At 40.4% G+C, this 24,036-nt stretch overlaps 1 protein-coding gene across 4 annotated transcripts in view; it reads left to right on the top strand.

Moving 5' to 3' along the window:
* Nucleotides 1-21,443, top strand: part of TGFBR3 (transforming growth factor beta receptor 3) — a 111,667-nt gene extending 90,224 nt beyond the window's left edge. For all 4 annotated transcript variants that reach the window (XM_026037878.1, XM_026037880.1, XM_026037879.1 and 1 more), the window contains 10 exons: nt 1,801-1,990; nt 3,107-3,432; nt 4,135-4,284; nt 5,568-5,699; nt 5,946-6,128; nt 8,601-8,900; nt 9,228-9,348; nt 12,884-12,919; nt 15,101-15,208; nt 21,257-21,443. In XM_026037878.1, the coding sequence (XP_025893663.1) occupies nt 1,801-1,990; nt 3,107-3,432; nt 4,135-4,284; nt 5,568-5,699; nt 5,946-6,128; nt 8,601-8,900; nt 9,228-9,348; nt 12,884-12,919; nt 15,101-15,208; nt 21,257-21,375 (1,665 nt within the window). In that variant the 3' untranslated portion in view covers nt 21,376-21,443. The remainder of the gene's footprint in view (nt 1-1,800; nt 1,991-3,106; nt 3,433-4,134; nt 4,285-5,567; nt 5,700-5,945; nt 6,129-8,600; nt 8,901-9,227; nt 9,349-12,883; nt 12,920-15,100; nt 15,209-21,256) is intronic.
* The last annotated feature ends 2,593 nt before the right edge of the window (nt 21,444-24,036 follow it).

The raw sequence follows: 24,036 nt of genomic DNA, 5'->3' as shown, positions 1-24,036 counted from the left end.
CAGCAAAACTGGGCCCGAGTGTTAATTCCAACCAGTCACATTTCTGGGAGTTTGAAAATGTGCAGTAAATCATGTTCAGGTTTGTATCGGTGAAAAATAAAAGATTGTCTGACCCAAAACTGTAATAAGGCCGTGTAACTGGAACACCTCCTGTTTGCTTTTTCTCATCTTCAAAGGCCTTTGTTGGTCATTGGTGACAGAAGTAGTAACAAGCCGCACACACTGGGCAACCTGAACTTCTGAAGTTTTGGATATTTACAGAACATGGGATAGGATCGTCAGGAAGAAATGAGGCAGGGAGGGAAAGAGGGGGAAAGAGGTAAATTATTTCATTTCGTCAGGTCTGCTATAAACTTTGTTCATTTCTTTGTTCAAAGCAGTATTTCTGAAGCAAGTACAAAAATGTAACCTTGTTTTTTAACCTTAAGTAGAAGGCCTGTCTAACCAGTCTCCAAAAATGAGCTGGAAAAAAAGGGGATCAGTGCTGTAAATCTTTCAAAGTTCCATAGCAGGAGAGGATTAAGGTTTGATAACATAACAGGGAAACCAACAGAGATTAAGAAAATAAAGAATGGAGAAAATAACCAGCCATGGAAGCAACAGTGTTGATTGTGCAGCGTGAAGTGATATAATCCACATGCAGAAAGTACATGTCCCGTTGCAGGAATCCCTGTGAAGTGGGTCATTGTGCCCTTTAGTGAGCTGAGAATGTTCAGCCTGTTCTGTAGCTGTGAAAGTGATTGCTTTGTGGTAAGAGTAATATTGAGGTGGTGATATATAAATTTACATGTTTAGCCTTGAGTGTTTAAGATGCTAAACATTTAAAATTTAGTGTAACACCAGTGAATATTCTGTGTGTGTCCGCCTGACAGCTGGAGATGTCTGCAGTATCCTTTTGACTTGCAGTTTGGATAACAAAAATAGAAATTTTGCAAAAGTCATAGTAAAATGAAAGCTAACTGACTTGTCTGTTTTTCATGGCTGCTTTTTCAATAAGCAATAATGCATAAAATAATAAAGCTTAGAAGGCAAGTGTATTTTTGTGAGTTTGTATCAGTGTATTGGAAGAAAATACCATAGCCCATAAAGTTTAATTTCAATGTGTAGAAATATATATTGTCTTTCAAGTAGTTAAATGCTGGCAAAAGTTGAGAACTCTCACCACTGTATGCAGCGTTTACGACAGTGGTGTTTAGCATGTTGAGCATTTTGCAGGACACGCACAGTATTTACTGGCTCAAGCCCACCAAGTGGCGCGTAGAGTAACCTCAGTTGCAGCTGATTGTACAGCATCGGCTCCACTTCATGAATTGGGTCCTGCTGCCCTTTTCAGTACTGCTGGTTTGTCCAAAACTTTTCCCAGATGTAATTAAAGTTACAACCCAACCTGTCCAAATAAATGAGGGAGAACATTTGAAAAATCAGTTTTGTTGGAACTCAGAATTCACTTCAGTGAACAGCTTTTAAATTAAAATATGGCATTACAGAAATGACTATAAATATGTCTTTTTCTCATGTAGGAATTGACAGTTTCTGGCTGTTTTGCTTCATTTTACTGCATAAAATAAGTTGGGCCTGTCAGAGGGTGGAGGGAGGGGGAAGAGAAGGGCTGTGGTTTTCTGCATGTGAGCAGCAGTTCTGTGGCCAAGGTGGCAGAGTTTATTTCCCAGATGATCTGTTTGCTGTTATTAGCAGAGTGAAATTTGTCAGCAAAGCATGAGCAGTCAGTACCACTGTTCCATTTTAAATGTCCTTAAGTGGTAAATCATGAACCAGATTTTTTTTCTCCTTTGTTTGCAGACATCAAATAGTATTGGTTTTGGAAAAGAAACAGAACGATCCATGACTATGAGTAAATCAATAATACCTGATATTCCCTCATCACATGAGAGTTTGATCAAGTGGGCTTATGAGCATAACTATAGCCCTGTTACTTCCTACACAAAAGCCCCTGTTGCTAATCGTTTCCATCTGCAACTTGAAGATACAGGTAAGTTTGAAGGTAGACTTCAAAAAAACATATACAAAAAAAGATGTATAAACCTTAATTTTCAGGTTTTATCCTTTATGCCTGTATTACTTTCACTGTTCAACATCAATGATGCTGATGCCCCCCAGATACCAAAAATATCTGTGGGTTTCTGCTTAGAAAATTCCAAGCAAGTAGTGTTACTTGTTTGTGAAATGCTAGGGAATGGATAGTTAAACTTTGTCCAACTCAGAAGCCATTTTAGCCAACCGTACTCAGTATTCCCTGGAATTAAATGATATTTTGTTAGTTAATAAATCCAGCTTTGGCTTTCAAAAATCTGAACACAGTGTTTCCTTAATTCAATTAAATAAACATTTAAATTGTTTACAGACAAAAATGCCTCCCCAGAAAAGTCTGAGCAAATGGAATAAATACAACCATAAAAAAATAATTTGGCCAAAGACATTGCTGACGTAAAGATGTCCTGATAGGTTGAAGCCAGAGGAGTTGCATCTCTTTGCACTAATTCTGAACATGGACAACATTGTTTGGCTGTTTTTTACAAAGCTTATAATCATGTTCACTTTATCAGTGGTGCCCTTACGGGTTGCAGATAATTATCTGCTTGAGCCAGAGGTTAAGATTTCAATATTGAGCAGTACTGTTTGCAAGTCAGGGAATAAGTGCTGTGACTCAGCATGCAGTTAACTCTGATGTTAACTTCACTCCAGTTTTGTAAATACTTCCACAATAGTGGAGTTGCCTGTCTTTGTGCTGGCAGGTAATAGAAGTTGTGCTATCTCCGCACAAAAATGGTGCATTTGTTGGTTGTGATGTTTCCTTTACCTTCATGGCTGCCTTTTTGTTTGCATGGGACTCACTCTTCAAGGCTGGTTTTCAGTGCTTAGTGATACAGATTTGTTGCAGGAAATAAATATGCCAAGATTAGATGCCTCAGTAACAGCTAAACCCTTAGTGCAGGAAATGTGCCTAGTTACCTGGAAAGTACAAATATGCTGCTTCTGGTGTCCTTCAAGAGCTTGCCTTCTGGATAATATTGAGATGAGAAATGAGCCTATTCTGAACAGCATTGGGAAAGGATCTAATATGTTTTTTTTTCCTTCCTGTTTTTAGAAGAGATGAATGATGAAGAAGTCCATTCCCTTCCTCCAGAGCTGACAGAACTGTTGGATGCTAGTCCACTGCCTGCCCCAAAGAATCCTGCATTGAGCGAGGGCCTGGCTTTTCCCTTTCACATTAACAGAGGAAGACATGGCACAGTGGGAGAGGGACTCTTCCCATCCAGAGATTCAGCAGACGCGTTAATAAACCATGACTTTGTGCATTCCCTCCCAAAACACAAAGAACCTCAGGAGGTTCAGGGTGGTGCTAATGTAGCTCTATCCATAAAGTGTGATGACAAAGTCATGACAGTAGCTGTAGAGAAAGACTCCCTGCAGGTTAGTGTGATGTTGTAGTAGGATTTGATAAAACATTTAAGATGTATTTTGTGTGGAAAATGAATATTCCAAGATTTACAGTCACCTCACCCCACCCTCCGACCCCCAGTTATTGGCCAGAGTTCTTGATCATTCTCTGTCTTCACAGTTTGTAGAGATATTTCTGGTAAAAGATTTGCAGGGATAGTTCTGTCAAAAACTGCTCTACTTAACCATCAGTGTGAGTTTTTAATCCCCAAAGTCCCTGCTTTTGATAGCTGTGCAAGACCTGAATGAATCTGTGAAGAGACACAGATTCCCTGCTAAGGGAACAGAAGGTTAGAGGGTGGAACTCTGGTCCTCATCCATTATGTGGTATTTTCTTTTTTGCCTTCGCTGTCTACCAGCTGTGAAATGCTTGTTGCCATTTGTATTGTGGAAGGGAGCTTGATACAGCGTAGAGCTTTTTTAGTTCATTTTAGATGAAGTAGAGCTTATGTCAGTAGACTAATAATGATCCTGTTGTTTTCTGTGTTCCATGTTACATTTATCCCTCTGTCATGTGCATTTTGAGATTGACCTTCCCTAGATCTCAGTACAATGAACTTCACTTCCTCTTACCCGTAGTCGTAAAGAGTATTCGAAGTTGCCCTTCGCACAATGATCTGCTGCAATTGTACTTGAGCTGAGGTTCCAGCCACTTACAAAGCGTTTTTGTTTCAGGCTAATGGCTACACAAGGACAGAGCTCTCACTGCTGGATCCTTCTTGCAAGGCCAGGATGAATGGTACCCATTTCATTTTGGAATCTTTGCCGAACAAATGCGGGACTCGAACAGCCTATATCTTGGACAAGATTGTTTATTTTAACTCTGTGAGTATTTTACAAAGAGCAGCTTTTCTCTTCTGCTGCACGTCATAGTGGTACAAGGAAGCCATTGTACTTGGCAAGTCTTAGCAAAAAGGAGGTATCTTAATCTTCTTGTCTAGCTCACATGTAGTTGCTGATAAAGTCCCTATGTTCAAAGTTGTGTGAAGGTTGCACCTTCAGTGTGCCTGTGGTTGGATAGCATCCCAAAGAAAGCAGGAGGAGGTGGGTCGTACAGTTTTACAAAACTGCATGGCTGCACTTTGGGGACCAGCTGAACCATTCTCAGAAAAGTTGCCCAGCTTGACCTAGGCAGCGTCGTTGTATCTGCCACTAAACAGAGCTGTATGGCTGAAAGGTGGGACAGGAACAGAGTCTTGATTGCACAGAGCAGTATTATTTAATTCATATTCGTGCTGAATTATTTCAGGTGTTTTTTTCTATTAGGGATGGAAACAACTCAAAAATGCGAGGAAAAGGCATTATCTGTACATTCTGTACATGCTTCTGTTTTGTACTTTGTATTTGCTGTCAGCTGATGTTTGTGGGGAAGGCCTCTGAGGACTTGTGTGTAAGAGATGATGCAATGAAGTAGGAAGCCTACTTAGATTCCAAGAGACTGCCTCTGGACTGGCCCTGTTGGTGAACTTGAATACATCGCGGCTAAGCTGCATTAAGAAGCAATGACATGTTTCTCTTGCTGGGCTTTTCAGCGCATTGAAGTAACTTGGCAGATGAAGAATAGTCTATAGTCCAACCCAAACACAGCTAAGGCAATCTGATCTGAACCTGCCCGTCTAAAGCTCTTCCATACTGGCAAGTCTATAGCACCTGACTTTAGAAAGAGACCCATATCAAAGCCCATAACTTGTAGGGTGTCTTTTAGCATTTGGAGGGGAGGAGAGAAAAAAATTTTTAACTCTAAAACTTTTAATGCTTGTCCTTGAGAGAGTCAACAAAGTTATAAGGTGTGAAAAAGCACTTCAGAAAAAAAGACATTTCTTACCAGTGTTGGTTAGAGAAATAGCAGAAATAAAGTGGGACTGTCTCGTGCTCATTTTGATGGCAGCACCCAGACTGCCTTTGCACTGTGTGGAGCATTTTTGTGGCTTTTAAAGTGTAACCTGTGTCATCTTGACTGCTCAACACAGGGCTGTTTAAGACATGCCTTTCCCACCTGGTTAGTTGACTCCCTCCTTTAGACTTTTGCATTTTTCTGAAGAAAGAAGATAACTGAATGGAGTGCTCAGCTAGCACCTAATTGTGTGTGTGCAATCCCTCTTGTGCAGATTGTCATTCAGCTGTCATCACCAGCTGAAAGCAGCGGCTCCGATGACGACGACCTGGAGTCAGGGGATAACGGGTTTCCAGGAGATGCCGACGAGGGAGATGTTGCTTTCTCGAGCTGGCCTGAAATCGCGGTACGTTACTCTGGGTTTTGCACCTGGCAGTAGAGAAATGCCTGTTGTAGTACACTTACCATAGAAATTAAGTTATTAATTAATTTGATTTTTACTTTTTTTCACTTATTCCTTGTGACCTTGTTGAAAAGTTCTACAAAGTTGATGGAGTGTGAGTGCACCTAGATTATTTGCTCCAAATTTGTCCTTACCCAGTTACCTGCTGTTCCTGACTCCAGGTGTGTTTGTATTGTTTTGTTATTTCAGTTTAATTGCACATTGAACCAGCTGGAGAATGATAGAGCCTTTTTAAGTCCTTCCATGCTCTGGCCTCCTGAACGACACGTCACCAACGTTACCTTCAACATGGAGCTGTACAAAACAGATCTGTTCCTTGCTCCATCCCAAGAACTGTTTTCTGTTGCTGAGAATGGGCCAATATATGTAGAGGTAAATAACTGCAAATGGCTTTCAAATCGGTGAAGACATTTTGCAGGGTGTGGGGGGGATTTTGGGATATTGTTTTGAGAAATACAGCTGAAGCATATTTGAAGGCTATAGAGATGCAAGAAGCAATGACAAGCATCTTCCTCTTAAGTGCTGGTGTTCCCAGGTTACAAAGCTAATACAGCTTGTGGTGTCTCTGAGCAATGGGGTGGTAAGGCAGGCAAATGGGTGTTCTTCATTGTCCTTCAAACAGTGTTGGCCTGTGTTTCTCCTGCGCAGGCTGGTTTCTTTGTGAGCCTGCCTTACACAGGTTAAGGATAGCGTCTCATTTGATGCTAGGGCATCATTGTTTCAGTGTGTAACTCTCAGTACAAAGATTGCTGCTTCTCTGAACAAAGAAGGACAAGATTCGTTTGGAGAGCTCATCATGGATGAGTTTTTCTGAGTCTCTGTAGTATTCTACAGTGCCAAGATACTGTCTGATGGAAGCTTAGAGAAGTAGGGGTCTTGTAGCCCCAGATGGTTCTCTCCCACTCCTGTTCCCACAATCCTGCTCTCTTATGTTATCTTTCCCTGGAGCCATTTTCTGCTTCCTACCCTTCAAAAAAAAAATCATTGCGTTTATTTCAGACCTCTTAGCAGATAGACAGTGAAAGACAACATCTTTGGTTTTTTGTTCATTTTTTTTCCTTTTTTTGAATAAAATACTAGCTGAACAATAATGGGAGATAACAGGAACTTTGACCATGCAATAATCTCAGAACTAAAAAGAAATCTGTATCATCAGTGAAGGCCTCTCTAGAGAGATTAGGTGTTTTTAGCAGTCTTACCACAGCAAGTAGATTTGGGAACAGTGTCAACATGTGACTTTTAGTTGCTGGTAGTGTATTTTGTGTTCTGTAAATGTTCGGTTGCCTCTCTGTCTTCTACCTAAAAGTCTTTACACAATGCTGTTTACTTACTAAAGTTGAAGCAAAAATGAAGCATTTCACAATCGGTAAGAATATGTTTATAAAAGACACATGATTTTCTCATTTGGACAAAATCTGCTACTTCCTTTAGCATTCTGGGATGACTCCTTATGGCTCCAAGCCCTCTGGATTGTCTGGTGCTGGAGCTGTTTTTCAGACAGATGTTCTGATTTCTTCATCACCTGTCCTGGCACAAGTTTTTTCTTGTTTTTTCTTCTTGAACAGTGGAAAATGTCTCATATCTAGACTTCTGTGATACCATCTTTAACTGACACAAAGGATGTGTTGTGTTTTTGTTTTGTTTTTATTCTTAAAATGTTTACTTACTATAATCAATAAACTTCTTGCGCCATAATTCATGACCATAATCCCCATAACTAGTTCTATAACTAATTTACACCATCAACCTGCTTGTCTGTCAGTATCCATGGCTTGGTCTTCATTCATCACTGTCTATTTCTGCATTTTTAGAAGGTGGTCTGACTTGGCTTAAATGCTTCAGACCGTCACTTATGTCTCCAATTTGATTACTCTTTAATTAAGACCAAAAAAAAAAAAAAGAAATGCTGGAACTCTGCACAACTCATAGCACCCAAAATGGTCTTTGTAGACCACAGGAAAATTGGACAGACTCTTCATTAAATATACATGAAGCACATACGGATTAGGTACATAGTTAAGGCACATCTGTGCTAGGAAAATTATTTTTTATCATGCTTTGTTAATGATTGGACACAAGCTCCTGTTGCCTCTGAAGAGGGACATGCTTCATTTGTTACAAATTCTGTTTCATTTTTTTCCTGATTACTGGAGGGCCCTTCTTGTCTCTATTCCAGTTCAGCTGAAAAACATCAGTGCCCTGAAAGTTTGTGGCCATAGTTGCTTTTCATAAAAGTATAGGAGTTTCAGACTTGCAATAAACTAAAAGGATCATTGCACAAAAAAATTACAGCTTTTCAGTAGTTTGCCTTCTCCCCTCAGTCCAGGAATGCCACCCACACATCAGACCATGACCTCGACTGCCTCTGCATTCCTATGTTGGCTGGGGGTGGGTTTTGTTGTGTGCTGCTTTTCCTTTTTTCTTTTTTTTTTCTTTTTTTCCCTGAAGTAAAATTTGAAACAGATACGAAGACTATGTAACTAATTACTTTTGTAGTATTGTATGTTTACAAGGGAAGCCACACTGTCCCCTTCCCCAGGCTCCTCAGGCCTTAGTAGCGTTCATTCACTAAATATTACAGATCCAGATTGGATTTTTCATCTGTTTTTGAAAGGGTAAGAGATGGCTGTATATGCGCATGGTTACGCTGTTAAGCAGTAACTTTTGAAACCAAATATTTTCTGACTTTCACTTTAATAGTTGACCCTGGATATTCAGCCTTCAAAATAGTTTTGTTTGGAAGTGGCACTGGAAAACAGCTTAATAGTTGTTGAAAATGTTAATGAAACCTGTGATTTAAGATATAATTTCTGAGATCTTACCACCTTTTCCTCTTTGTTGCAGGTTTCTGTGACTAAAGCTGATAGGTCCTTGGGCTTTGCCATTCAAACATGCTTTGTTTCCCCATTTTCAAATCCGGATCGAATGTCTGATTACACCATTATAGAAAATATTTGTCCAAAAGATGAATCTGTTAAATTCTACAGCATCGAGAAGGTGAACTTTCCAATACCACATGCACAAAAGGATAAAAAACGGTTTAGCTTTGTGTTTAAACCAATATTCAACATCTCCCTGCTCTTTCTTCACTGCGAGCTGACTTTGTGTACGAACAGAGACAAAGATACTCAAGGATTGCCTAAGGTCAGTAATTTATTTCTGCATAAACTTCTGATGTAGGTAATTTTTCTTTTTATCAGATCTTTTAGCTGGGTGAAAAATTTCAGATAGTAGTTCTGGTGAGAACTGATTAGTTTGAACTGCTGTAATGGGCATCTTGGGCTCAAGATTTTAAAGGCCAAGAGTTACAGGACATTTGGACTGCAAGACATTTTCTAGCTAATTTTCATTAAGTTGTTGATAACATTCAGTTCTCTCTCTTTGGCAAGCAATATTTAGTGCTGCTTCTACAGACATTGTAGATAGTTTGAGTGAATCTCTGACCTCACACACAGTTTTTTCCACCTGCAGTGCATTCCTCCTGATGAAGCTTGCACCTCGCTCAACGTGGATATGATCTTGGCCATGATGCATAACAAGAAAACCTTCACCAAACCCCTCGCAGTAGTAACTTATGAAGTAAAACAAGAAGGTATGCAAATGCATTCTAAGATATATATTATTATTATGTAGCATGCAACCCATTGAAATGAGGTAAAAAAGTGTGTTCTAAGTGTGTGCAGTTGCATAATCTCACAGTGTTTGTCAGACTTTTTTCCCTGACGGTAACCGTCGTGGTAGTTGGTTGCCATTTTCTTTATTGTTAGTTGTTTATTGTTGGTCATCTTTTTTGACCTCTGAAAAGTGGTTTTGCCAGGCATTAGGAAAGAAACACCATACCGCTCAAGAACATGGGTTTGATGCTTGTGAATACAACAATGTAGAGACTTCAGCAATTTATTATTGTTCAAAGATGGAAAGCAGGGCTCTCCTCCCTGCAGTATCTGTCTTCCTGTGGTGGTAAGCAACCTGTTAGTTTATCAGAACATGAAGAAAATGAGACGAGAGTTGGAGAGGTATCTCAGCTCCATGCTGGGGAGGCTTCTTTGATTATATAGCCTTCAAGACTATACTCAACTGAGCAGCTTTGTGGAAGCTGTAGGGGTTCTCAGATGGCAAGATGAGGGGCACGTTAGGTGTTGCCCTTCACCAGTACCCACCACTGCTGGGGTAGCACCCCCTGTTCCTGCTGGGATGGCAGCTGAGCAAGCCAGGCTGGGGTACACAGCCCCTCCTGCCTGGAGAAAGAAGGGAAGAAGGATGAAAAAGGAAAAAGAAAACAATTTGGCAAGCTATGGGGTCAGGGAGAGAACAAGGAGAAACAGACTGAGATAGGGATCTCTCTTGACCATTCTAATATGTGTGAGGGGGATTGTGTGGTTATTGTTTATTTGCTTGTTTGTTTTTTCTAGTTTGCGGTTATTCTTGCATTGATTGTCTTTTCAATAGATTTAAGAGTTTTTGCAAACATTTGAGGTATTATACAACTTGCCTTTTAGCTGTGCTTTAGCTGCATTTATTTGTGTAGGGGTTTTTAAATACCTTTTATCTACATCTGTTTCAGAGGGAGTGACGCTTTCATCTTCTGATGTTTCTAATGAATTTTTTTTATCTAATTGTTGTTGTAACCATTAAAAATAGGAAACCTTAGAACCTGGACTTTAGAAGGCTCTGAAGTGCTACCAACATGAAAGAAATGACTTAAGCTGGCTTAAGAACTCTTTGTTCCTGTGACATGATCACCAGCCCATTTAAGACAGGGGTACAAGTATCTGTGCCCTGGTTTCTCTTTAGGTTCCTAATTTTCCAGTGAATACTGTGGAGATTAAGAGTGTAACTAGGAATGAGGAGCCCTTCTCAGCTTGGGCCTGAGTAGTTCAGCCACAGGCTGCCTTACTCTCTGACTAGAACCCTCTCAGGTCTTCTAAGCTATTAGAAACTTTCAGGGGCTTTACATGGACCGCAGAATCACCCAGTTGTGTGCCAGGAAACTTGAAACTTTGGAATGCTTTTCCGAAAGCATTAAGGAATAAGGATCAGAAATTCTGTAACCTCAGTTGTGCAGCACATGCTTTTTAGTCTCCAAATGATATATAGCACCGTGCAGCCTTGCTAAGGGATGCAAGCAGCAACTATTTGTATTGAACTCTGCAAGTTGGTCTGTGTTTTTTAGAAAATTCTGCTTAACGCAGATCAAATCCTCAAAGAATTAAAAGCAAGTATTTCATCTGTAAATGTGGTGTAATTAAAAGTGTGCTTCGGGCCTGATTCTGTGCTCTGCCTTTTTGCAGAGCTCCCACTTTATTTCAGTGGTTATTCTGTTGGGAATGAGTAAATCCTACAACTGAAGTTCATCCTTCAATAAACAGACTTATGCTGTGAGCTCCATTTCCCTTCGGATGTGAGGGCCATTGTGTGCAGCTCCCAACTCGGACTTCTCCTAGAATGTTGCCTTTGTGGGGAGCACAAGCTCTCAGTGTGTACAGACGAGCTAAATTTATAAAGACTAGTTACGAGACAACAGGGCAATAGAGCGTTTTGTTGCACTGCGGATGATTCAGCCCAACTGTGGGATGTTTGATGGAAATGTCCCTGCATATCCCAGCTTCCAGATGTAATACAAAATGGCATATTAACAACGTAGCTTAGTTGCTGTGCAGTTGTTCTGCACTAAATCAAACAGCCCCTTTCTAAAAGCTAAATGTCATTGCTAGCCAATATATGAACCGAAGATCTGGAGGAGAAATTATATCACGTTACTGGATAGGAGAATTCCCATCACAGAGGTGGTGCTCTTCGTTTTCTTTTGGATAAACAGGACAGCTTCTGCTGTTGTAAGCCATATTATTTGAGTTACTGCTGCAGGCTCTCATCTCAAAGTTGTGTTGATAACGTTTTGAAAGTCAGAAGAAACCAGTCTTTGCAGAGGTGTCCATTTTGTTTATTCAAGCTTGTGACTCTCATTGACTGTAATCAGAATTGTGTGTCTATATGAGAATAGCTCTTCTACTAGAAATTTATAGTAGCTTACCAGGTCATTTGCTTACATTATAGCAGTAGAACTTACTGGAAGTGCCTTAAGCTTGTCACTCTGCTTCTGTTTGCACTGTAGTACTTCAGTGGTTTTTTTTTTTTTTTAGTAACTTCAGTGGAAGGCATATAGATAGTCACTTAAATGCTAGGAAATGGGTGTTCTTCTGAAATGCCTAGCAATTTCATTGTTTCTTCATACTGTAAAGTAATTTGAACATTTAGAAGCATAGTTTTGGTAAAAGAACACTCTAAACAAAAATACATTTCAGTTACTGTTTTTATAGTTACTATGTTTACTTAGCACTTAGACTTACTTTTTCAGTGGCTAAAGATACAAAAGCAGGCATTGGGACATTGTCTCATCAAATCCTTTTGCAGGTGATGCACTGAATGTGCTCAGATATGCCAGAATTTAAATGAGATCCCTAAGTTACTGAGCAATCAGAAAGCAAACTGCAGCTCTCCAAACAGGTTCAGAAAGCAGGGTCTCTGACTCTTCTAGTTGAGATGGCAGTCTTGAAGAAAGATGAAGAGAAGCCAATAAAGCAACGGACAGAAAAAAAAATCTTCGTTTTTTAACACTTAACATTTTGTAACTTTAACCCTTTTAGCAATCTATCATATCATAATGCCTGCTTTTCTTTGGAGGCGACAGTCATTGTTTGACCTTTTGGTGATTTAGCAAGCTGGTATCCCCTGTTTGTGACTGGGGACTCATCACGTGGGGCAGTCGCCTCCGAGCAGCTTGGCCGTGGGGTCGGGCTCCACACACGGTTGCACACAGGGCAGAGCTGGTGACAGCTGCGGGGGGAGCACTGCAAAGGCTGCACATCTGCCAGCAAAACGTTGCTGCTTGGGCTGTGCTGGAGACACATATATGTTCCTCTGAAGAGTAAGCAAAGGGAATCTTAAATAAATGGAATTTTTATAAGCTGATGCAGGTTATTGAATTCAAAAATGGTTTTCCTAAAGTTGCTAGTCTATAAAAGTTACAATAATGTCTTTCTACTAGATAAGATCCTGAAGGTTGCGTACGTATTATCTAGGTTGTATATGTAGCTCTGTCTGATAAATGTTTCTTCGTTTCAAAACAGATCCATCCATTCTAAAGCCAAATGTGAGACAGCCACGTAAGTAAACCTTTTAAGTCTTAAAATTTTGTTGAGAAGTTAATAGATGAACAAAGAAAATTATATTTCCACTTTCTGAATTATAGTGTTTGTTAAACTCTAGCTCAGAGCAGAATTCTGACTGTACTGCTGCTAGGGATGTTCCCATTTAGAGAGAAAGGCCGTGATCATTTGTGTATGTGAAAATCACACTTGGGAAAACATGTCTATGATAAAATATTGGCTTTGAGAGTCTTGGCCTTGAGGGAGTTAATTTGCAGATGTGTGTGTTATTTCCCCTTTGTCTGCCAAGGCCAAAGCTTCTCAATACAAGAGTTTTGGAACCACTGCCATCTCATGTATCCAACCCCAAGGCTCATTCCCACTATTGGAAGCAGCTGGCCACATCACGTGTGGCACCAACACCTGTGGGTCATGCTGTAGATGAGATCTGTGAATTGGTTTGAATTCATTGAGTTTTCTTTTCTGCTTTTTCTCCAAAGTGAACTGTATTTTTAACTAGGTTCAGTTGCTGCCCTTATCCGCAATGCAGCCCCTTGTGCTGGGGTGTTGGACTGCTCTGGGTTTGGTGCTGCTCGTGCTCCACCAGAGCTCGTGTTCAGTGTCTGACAGACAGACACGTATGTGGACCCCACTGCAGGACTGCAGATGCTACCGCCTTGCTTGAGAGCACAAGTTGATTTTATAGGGGAGAGGAGGAAAGAAAAGTTACTAAAGGCAGTAAGAAAACAGGAAGATAAGGAAGAGCTGTAATTAAAACCGAGAGTGAATGGAGACATGGGGAAATTAGAAAGGAAAATGGGAAGAAGCTAGTTTTTTTTCCCTGTATCTTTGGGACTCAGATCTAAATTCACTCAAAATAGCAAAAAGAATGAGAGATTATGCTTGTCTCCATGTGACTCTCTTTTTGGTAAGAGAGAACAGGACTCTGGGCTGGTGTCTTGTGCTTTAAAAAAAAAAAAAAGTAAAAAAAAAAGTTCATGTAAGTAATAGGAGGAAAAAAAAAACTAGCCTTAATTTGGCTGAGTTTCTCCATCTCCATGAGGATTTGATTGCTGGCACTTAAAAGCAGGTCCTCAAGGACCTTGTCAACAGGAACTCACAGGAAAATACATTTGTTGTAAAGGGAATTGCACTGAGGATCTCAGGAGCTGCTAGGCTGTGCATTGTCCATTGGGATATCAGTTGGATGCAGGAAGGTTTCTAGTTATTTGTGTATAGCTAGGGTGTTGGTTGTGTTTAGAGAACTGAAATCCACTGAAAGATACTACTGAAAAGATCCAGTTTGTTCATTTCCTGACCAGCTTAGTCAGTAAAATGTTATTCACTGGTCTAAGCCATTTTGTGTACTGGGAGACATTAAAAATACTGAAACTAGAAAATAATTTTGCAAGAAATTTTTTTCCTAAATGATTGATGGAAGAGTGATTTTGAAGTCTCTCTAATCAGAAAAAGGAAAAAAAAAAAAAAAAAAAAACCCACAAAAGGCAGAAGTTTCTCTGTTTGGGCAGTTAACATTCAGCACAACACATCCAGAAACCAGATGCTGTTACCATTCAAATGGTACTGTAAAGGGCCTCTCCCCTAGAAAGTGATTTTGTATGTGTGTGCTTCTATTTTTGTGTTCTGGAATTAATTTCAGTTAATGAAAGCATTGCCAAATGTGAAAAACAATTGTTTCTATTTATGTTTTTGCTGACTTTTTTGCTGGCATCAATTCACTCTCAAGAGCAGTTCCGTTCTCCACCTAGATTTCAAACTGAAGTTGCAGGAGATGGGGGAGGTTTGCATGAGTGTCAGGACATTGAAATAAAAAGCATATTTTTTCCAAAATCTCAGATTTTTTAAGCATATTTTTCAGTTAAATGGTAGATTAATTGAAAGTTATTAACAGCCAGCTGAACATGCTTAATTTCTGCCGTATTTTCAGGATTTGGGTATGCTGAGCTGTGGTTTTGCTTTGTGATGTGGAACAGTTCTTCATGTTCCCTGAAAGCTTCACTTTGGTTTTCTTCATGCAAATCTGCTAATCTTTTCCTTAAAATGGTACTTAATTTAGTATGAAAAAGAGAGAAACGCAACTTTCCATGAAATCCATGCAAGCGCTAGGGCGAAGCTTTATCAAACTGTATTTGTCAGTAGAGGTGAGAAGTCCTCATGGTGTCCCGTTTGCCCTTGCAGCCGTGTCCTACGGGCTGGACACCGTCACGGTGGTGGGCATCGCCTTCGCCGCATTCGTCATCGGAGCGCTGCTCACCGGCGCCCTGTGGTTCATCTACTCCCACACGGGTAAGTAAGGGGCTCTCACTGCAGAGCTGCCCGCAGGGATGCAGCCTGCTCTGAACCTTGCAAGGAGGGGAGGCAGAGAAGGGGTGCCCACAATTGCAGTCCTGCCCTCTTCTTTTGCTCTCCGTTCTTATTAGGGTGTTTTCCAGCAACTCCTCGCTTGAGCCTGATGGTATGTATCAGCACATGCGCATACACCCCTTCCCTGAAGGGACATATGATGCCTTATGAACATGATGTTAAAAATTGCTAAAAGAATATTAAATGTTAGCCTTGAAATCTCACCTGGGACCTGAGAGTAAAACAGAGTATTTCTGGCTTGTGCATGATCATCAGTAACATCTCTGTATTTGGAATTTAGTTGACAGTTGAGTTAATGGATCCCCTTTGGTTCACAGACCATTTTTATATAACTAAACTAGATTGATGTAACTCGGTGAGCATAAGTACATGAAAGGGGCCAAATGACTACAAGGATGCCACATTTATGTACACATTTTTTCAATATTCAAACTAGATTTGAAAATATTTCTTAGGTGTTGATTATATCGATGTTATGCCCCAGGTTGTTTATTTATCCCTCTATTCTTCAGCAGTTAGAAAAAAATGGATAGAAGTCTAAAATAAAAGAAGGATTTCCATTCTCTTATGTCCAAGCAATAATTTGCATTGTTTAAAAAAAGAATAACCAGGAGTGGCTGAGTTAGAGCAACCTTTATGCATAGATAATTTTTCAGTAACAGCTTTTCTTCCATAATAAATGATGTTACTGGGAATATAATGTAATAGGAAGAAGAGGGAGTTTAGGCAGATTTCTGTTCATGTAATCTGCAGCGTGGTTAAGGACCAAGACTGGGCAGATCCCAAGATGGGATCTTGAGGCACAGAATCTGACCCTGGCTGCCCATGGGTGCTCTGGGTATCTCGGGGTCCCTGTAACACGCCAGACTCGCAGCTCTTCACATGCCTGACCTTGCAGGACCCTGCCAAGGGCTTTGGAAGGTGGGGAGAGCATGAGGTTGCTCCCAACCTGTGCAGCTCCAAGGGCCTGAAATTCTCCCTGGCCTGCTGTGGATTTCTCTCCATCTCCATAACCTCCTGGAAGTGTGTAGGACTCTGAATCTGGCCTTGTCAGGTCAGAGCTTCTGTAAATATTATGACCCAGGAGCTTATGTTAATATGGAAAAAAAAAACACTTTTTTCCATTTGGCTGTACAACTCTGTATAAGCACTTTAATGCTCCTGAATGCATCAGCTGTGTCTGAAGCTTGTTTGGAATTCAAAGCAAATATGTAAACTGTGAAGGTTGTGATAATCTGTGCAAGTAGTATACTGCTGCCTCACATACTACTGAAACAGTAGTTGGAAGGAGCATAGGTGCTATTCGAATGGGTAAATGTGTAAATTGAGATGGTATTTCCAAATAGGTTGCTTTTATTAGAGGAGGGAAAAAAAAAAAGAAAGAAAATTGTAAATAGTTTTTAAATTTGTTTGGTCTTGTGTTCATGGATACTGAATCTCTGTTCATATATAGAAACATCTGTAGATGCATGTTATATGTCAAATATCAACTGTGCTGAACTTTTTGCAGTACCACAACATGATGTAGTACCATAACATGACAAGAAATATAATGAGATCACTGGATAGCTACTATAATAAATCCTTCAGTAACAGTGGGACTTACACCAGTTCTGTTGTAAGAATTATAGTAGCAAACTACACCAGCCATAGTTACCATGTACAAATAGAGAAAAGGGCAGAAAAATAAGGGAAGAAAAAGGCTAGAGTAGTAAATGGGAAGAGAAGAAAGGAGGAGAATGCTGTAACTCATTGGATCAGAGAATCACAGACGAGATAAGAAAATTATCTGAGTCGGATTTTCAAAGGGTTCTTGAAGTCGGCTGGTGTTCCTATGCACACAGTTTTTCCATGCATAATAACTTGTATCAACAAGGCAGAACTTGCAGCTCTGGCGGGGACAGTCTCTTAGGGGACAACTGCTGTGGCAAACAAGATCATCTAGTTGACGCGAAATCATTTCAATCAGATGAAGATTATTTTAAAATACGAAAAAGCAAAACATGGGTGATTAGCATCATGCCCAAAGTGGCTGTATTTTGCACTTAGTGAATGCATTCTTCGTTGAATTTTGTGCTGTAAAATCTCAGCTTTTGTTTTAAGTAACACTGGGTCTCCAATCCGTGTTTTAGAACAGAAGCTGGAAAATAGGAATTTATTCTAAATTTGTGTTTTGATGATGCTAAGAGTTTGCAGGAAGCCTTTGAGCATGGACAAAACTGTTTTTAGTGGACAATGTCACGTTGGGATGCACAGTAAGGTGTTTCTGCTGTAGCTCTATAAGCAGTGCAGTAAAAGAACACCCTTTGGCCAGCAGGGAGAAGGGTTGCTGACACACTTTTTTATCAGTAAGCTTCTCTTGGGAGACTGGCTCTGGCATGGAGGAAACTGCATGAATGAGCTCCTTTGTTCATCTTAATAGATTGTTAGCATTAAAACCCCAAGCAACTGATAGGAGAGAAGAACTACAAAGTAACTAGAAGTTTATCTCAAAAAATTGAGCCAGGATTGTCGCGGAGAGGGGGGTTGTTTTATTTTGTTATTGATTTTTTTTTTTTCCCTGTGTAAGACTTCTGCTGAATTCAGTAGTGAAAACAACCAGGGAATTTCTGTTAGCATACCAGAGTTCTCCAGAATCTCTGAAACAGTCCATTGTGGAGTACAGGTGTCGTAAGATACAGGTGGTAGGGGGAAAGAGAGGAGGAAGCCATGGTTGTTAGAACTTAAGAGGAATATTAGCCTATATTTCTGGCAAAGGCCTCTATTTTAAATCCTTTCTGCAGTTGATTGAAGGACTTGAAAGGTGACCGAAAGCTTTCCCCAGCAGTGTTATTTCTATGTGTAGAGAGTCCAAGAAAAAGGGAAAATGAGGAAGATATGCTACAATGACCCAGATTTACTTGGGGCTTTTGAGAAGAACTTACGCAGTTCTTCTGCATAACAAAACTTATGCAGTTATACATGGATGGGGAAACCCTTCAAATTTTAACTGTGTAAATATCTGCAGATGCAATGTCTGTCTTAATGGGGACAATTGACTGTGCTTAAGAAAGAACATACACAGTTTGATTAGTTAACAAGCAAACTTACCCAACTATATAAGCTCAACACTGTGTTGCATGGATTCAATCACCACTGTCTCTTAAAAGAGTGCTTTTCTTCAGACAGTGTACCAACCCAACAGGATAAAATGTTCCAAAATTTGAGAAGTTAAAAGCATCTCTCCTCCCCCACTTCTCCTTTTTATGGGATCTGATTTAAAATAAACTGACATAGCAACCAATTATATTTGGCAAATGGAGATAGAAAAGCAAACATTCAGACTTCCTGGACAGGGAGTACAACTGGCAGCTTTCCTAAGTGTGAATAATAAAGTGCATGTTGTCGCATTCAGATGGGTAAAAGCTTGTTTACTGTCAATAGATGAGACGTGTCCATTTTGAGGAGCTCTGGTTCAGTAACATCAGATACATGAAGCTGTTTACACAAAGAAAGCAGATGGAGGGGGAGGGAAATGTGCCTCTCTAGCCATAATTTGCTCCACATTTCCTTCAGCACTTTTCATGAATATTCTTTTCTATTTAAAGTGTTTTTAGAGGTTACTTACGTGATAAGTAAATAAGATGTGGTAAAAATCAGCCAGGCCAAATATAATTACTGGACTGTGCTTCTCATTTCACTGTGATTTGGATTCTTTTGTTGAGCACAGTGAAGATTTATCTTTGTTTCACAAACTGACAGTGGCACATCAGAAATGATGGTAATATTATAGAAGCAGGAGGCACAGGAGAAGGCAATTGCATGAGAGAGTTGCTGCTGAGGGAAAGGGCTGTCACCTCAGGCTGACAGGACGGCACCTCCCAGGACTCCTCGCAAGGCCAGTGGAGAGGTGCAGGCAGTGCCGCTCGATTGGCAGCGTTACTGGGGCTTTGCTTCTTGCTTTTCCTTAAAAGAAAAAAAAAAAAAAAAAAAGCATGTGTGTTTAGCTTATAAATGAATTTATGATTGAATATATACAGATCGTATTGATATGCTGTGGCTGATGCAAAGCGATGTGTAGTTGTGTGGTTTGTAAAATGGGTGACAGTGAAACTGTAATAAGAGCTAGGAGGGGGAATCGGGGCCAGCTCTGCCTTCGCAGGCCTGTGCTCTTGGCAGGGCTGCTGAGGGGCCCTGCTGAGGGAGCGCCAGTAACTGCAGCTCCTCCGATCCGCCCGGACAGCTTTTTGTAGCCTCGTTGGGGGCAGGGGTTAGCAGTTTGGTTGCTTTCTGGTTTTGTCGTTGTTGATTTACTGCTTTTGTGTTAGTGAAAGGGAGTTTGCTGGTCCCAGCCTGTTTAGTACAAAAGGAAGGAGTCCTGCTGTATTCGAGGCGGACCGAGGAGAGCTGGGTTTAGGAAAGCTTTTACTGTCTGGTAACATGACATCGTTCTAATGCAGTTTATTCTGATGAGCTACAAAACTGTTTCCAATGAATGTCAAGCACATTTTCCCTGCAGATAAATGAGGGTCGATGCTGAGCTGCTACGTGTGAGTAGAAATCTGCAGCTCAGCTATTTGTACTGCGGAAAGCAGAGTCAGAATCGCTCAGGACAGAAAGATGCAGGGCTGAGTTCGAGCCAGATTCTAACTGTCTCCTTAAACGTCTCGTTGGCCTCTTGGCAATGATTGCTCAAGTTTGTATTTCTTCTGTCCTGCCCCATCCCATCTTTCCTGCTCATTCCTAAGCCAGTGGGATGTAAGGTGAAAGCTATGTAATGTGGGGCCTTACATGTGCTCACAGCTGCGGCTGCAGCGTGAGCCAGCAGCGAGGCCGGCAGTTTCCATTACAAACAGCGCCTGCAGCCTCTGCTGTGAGCAATCGGCAGGCCTTTGAATGCGCAGCGGCCTGCAGAAGTACCACTGCTTCATCCTGTGAGCGGCTGTTGCCTTTGGCCCGAGATGCGAAGCGTTAAAGGCGCTTCCTCCCCGGGCCGCGCATTCCAGAGGAGTCTTGGGCGCGCGGCCGGGCGCAGCGGAGCAGCTCCTGCGGGAGGAAGCAGCCTGTCCCCAACGAGGAGACCTCCGGCACGCGGTGTGCACATCCAGCAGTGAGCCTGTCACCGGAGCGAGCGCTTGCACCGTGTCATGGTGCAATCTTTGCTTACGTTCAAGTAGGAGCTAGATTTTTCTACAGGAGTCTAGGTATATGTCTAAAAGGGATGTGAAGAAAGCAGACAAGACCTAGGTTTTACAGGGGTCCCAAATCTGTTTTTTTATAACTTCAGAGTACTTGATTTGGCAATAGAGATAGCGAACAGCTTCTCATTTATTGTCAGTAAACAGTTAACAAGAAATGGTGACAATTGTTCTGTGTTATAAAAGCTAGAGCTACGTATTGTGGTACTGTGAAACTAAAGCACTCGTTGTGGGACTGTAGGGGAACCTCCTACGGAGTAAATCAGGTCAAACTTGCAGGAGAGTCTATTTTTTGTTGTTTTTTGTTTGTTTTACACTAAGAAAACCAGTCACGTCTCAGGATATGTGGGATCCAGCTGACAGAAGAACATTGACTTCAGCTGCAGCTTCTCAGTTTTAGTAAACATGGTGCTCCATGATCTGATATTAAAACAAAACTCTGCGTTTTGTTGGCCTTTCTCCATAAAACAAATAGCAATCCAAGCCATGTAGCAAGGCCCGTTTGAGGGACAGCTGACAACAGAAGATAGACAGTATCTCTCTAGATGGGCTCTGCCAGCTGCTTTTTAAAATGTTGAGGCAAACAGTGTTGCTTTCCCGGTTAGCACAGCAACACTAAGGTGGCAGAGTCTAATAAAAAATTTAGGACTATTCTGCTTGAGATTTGTCACCCAAGACATGAATTTTATGGAAGTAAAAGCCACCGGGAGATGGCGAGTTGGAAGGAACTGTTTTCTGTGATAATGAACAACCTTCTTCCCCCGCCCTCCTCTCCTCCTTCCCCTTCCCTCAGGGGAAACGGCCGGAAGACAGCAGGTCCCCACGTCGCCGCCAGCCTCCGAGAACAGCAGCCCGGCGCACAGCATTGGCAGCACACAAAGCACCCCCTGTTCCAGCAGCAGCACAACCTAACGCCGGCGAGAGCAGAGAGGAGCAGCCTAGGAGAGCAGAGCTTCAAAGGACTGTTTGTTGACATCAGCTTTCCGAAGTTAAAAGGGTGAATTTGGTTGCTTTCGGGAGGGGGGAAAAAAAAAAAAAAATTCTACAGGAACAAAACAAAAAACAAAGAAAGAAAAGAAAAAGAACTGATTTTCTTTTGGGGAAGCCACTGTGTGAGTGTATGTGTGTGTATATGTGTGCACATGATGTGTGGGTAAGCACAGCCTTTTGGATCTTCTGTAGCAGATTATGCTATATGTGACAAGGCTACTAATTTTGCAGTACTGCAATCTGTTTAAGGGGTCTGTGGACCCTCAATGTGAACTCATGCCAGTTTGGAAAAAATGCTGCTTTATCTATAACAACTTTTTTTTTCCACCTAAACCTTCTCACTGGTATATTTGTGGAGGGAATTCAACAAGATAAGCCGAGCAAAGAAGATCTTAGGTCAAAAGTTTTCTATTTGTCTAAGCAAGAAAGTCTCAAGGTCAGATCTATTTGCTTAATAACATTTTATTACTTCAGTTATGTTTAGCCACTTTTGAATAACCTTTGTTTCTTTAAGCTTACTGCTACAGCATCCCATTTGCTTTCCTGTTGTGTTTGCAGCTTCAGGTTTGTTCCAGGTATTTTGTTTTAATACGCATTGGTTTCGTAATTGGATTAGAGAACACTCTGACATTCCCTTTTCCTGTTTTCTGTGGGCCAAAGCTGTGGGCCAAAGCTCTTAAATAAGAGATTTTTTTGACATATTAGATCAAATACAGACATACACACAAGCTAATTCAGATAATGTTCTTGTGCACTAATGTAGATGTGTGTGTACATTTAATGGCAATGTCTTTATGCAGGTAGATGTACGTGTAAATATACAGAACCTAACACACCTACTTTAACAGTTGGGAAATTAGCCCAGTGATTTTCTTCCACACTTTAAATGTGTGTGTATGCGCATATAAGCCCGTATATATGCTTTGTGTGTGTATATGCACATGTATATGTTTGTGCACACACACGTATATACATATATATGTATAATTATATAAAATATACATATATTTGTATATATGCATACAAAAACTGGCTTTTCAGTTTATACTTAAGTGGTAATGTGAGCTGGAAGAAAAATAGGTGACAGTTTTAACCCTTTAGCTCCCCCAAATTCCCTTTGAATTCAGAGATAGTTTTGAGGGTACAAAGAATGTATGACAGAGCCTGTTATTTGTGTAAACTACTGCCTATAAAAATGAAACTGTTAGGGTAATTGTGCAGTTGTTTGTGTCCAGCTGTTGTATGAACACTGCAATCGGTCCCAAAGTAGGGTTGAAATGTGGAAATGGTAGAAAGGTACTGACGGTCACAGTATTTTTTTTCAGTGTCATTGTCATATCCTGGCCTTCAATTCGATGCCAAGTGAAGAGAAAGAAAATATTTCTGAATGTGTAATTCTTTGACTTTTATATTGCCACTTTGCATTTGTAATGTGTTCTACTGATCCTTCTCCTTTGAGGAAAATTAAGTTTTCTTTTCAACATGAGATGAGTAACTTCCATTAATTGTAGTACTGGTCACTTGCCTTCTGCAGGAGGAGAAGGGGATTCATTACACTAGGGACAGTCTGCTCCAAAGTCTGGCCTGCAGATTCTTTTGCTGATTCTACCCTCGTGCCTTGCTGATGCCAGGATGGTCAAAGTGCATGATATGCAATAGATATAAATGCCTCGGATCGGATAGAGTATTACTCATCTTAAATCAAATTTGGTCCTGCAGTCATGTATGCATATGAGTAATTGGACATGCCTTATCCTTGGGGGTGTTCAGCTCTGCATATTATGAGCAGCTTCAGAGCCGATGGAGGTATTTGGTGTATACAGTTGAGCACAAGAAAAGTGCTTAATGTTACCAGGCCCATGGAATAGACGTGTTAACATCAACAGAAATTGTCTCAGAAACAGAACTGTGCTCATGCACAAGAGGATAGAGGATTGGTTGCTTTATGAGGTGTCAGGAGAATGAACATGCTACCTGTGTGGTTGAAAAGAAAGCGCTTTGCCTAACCTTCAGCAGAATGTATTGTATAAGCATATTCTATGTGTAAAATCTTTAAAGATGTCTTCAAAGAAGACTAGAGTCTTTAAATTCAATCATAGCTATATTTTACTACATTAAATTTGTGTATAAAGATATATTTAAATGTTTTAGACAAATGTAAGTTACTCTATATGAAATGTTTAATTTCAGTTACTGTGAAATTTACATATTTTGTAAATTCTTCTTCCTGTTTTAACCCTGTTCTTCCTCAGATATTTTATTAAGTAGTTTCTCATAGGAAGTATTAGATTCTGTTGTTGAGATGGTCAGATTTAAAACTTTTATGTAAAATAGCTAATTGTATATTTTTGAGAGAAACATGCTGCATTATCAATGTTTTTATTAAAAAACTCTAATTTTAAAATAACTTACAGATTTATATTTACCGCTGGATAAACCAAAAATATATGAAAAATCAAAGATTCAATTTTATTGGCTTGTATTTTTAAATACAGTTTAGATTAACAAAACTTAGTGTTCTCAGCTGTTTAATTCAAAAATTTTAATCAATTTGAATTAGTTCACTATTGGAAATTACCAAAA

Source organism: Nothoprocta perdicaria, unplaced genomic scaffold, assembly GCF_003342845.1.
Source record: "Nothoprocta perdicaria isolate Ctin4 unplaced genomic scaffold, notPer1 scaffold_20, whole genome shotgun sequence".
Classification (NCBI taxonomy): Eukaryota; Metazoa; Chordata; class Aves; order Tinamiformes; family Tinamidae; genus Nothoprocta; species Nothoprocta perdicaria.
Note: the sequence above shows the minus strand (reverse complement) of the source record. Positions and strands in the feature narration are given on the sequence as shown.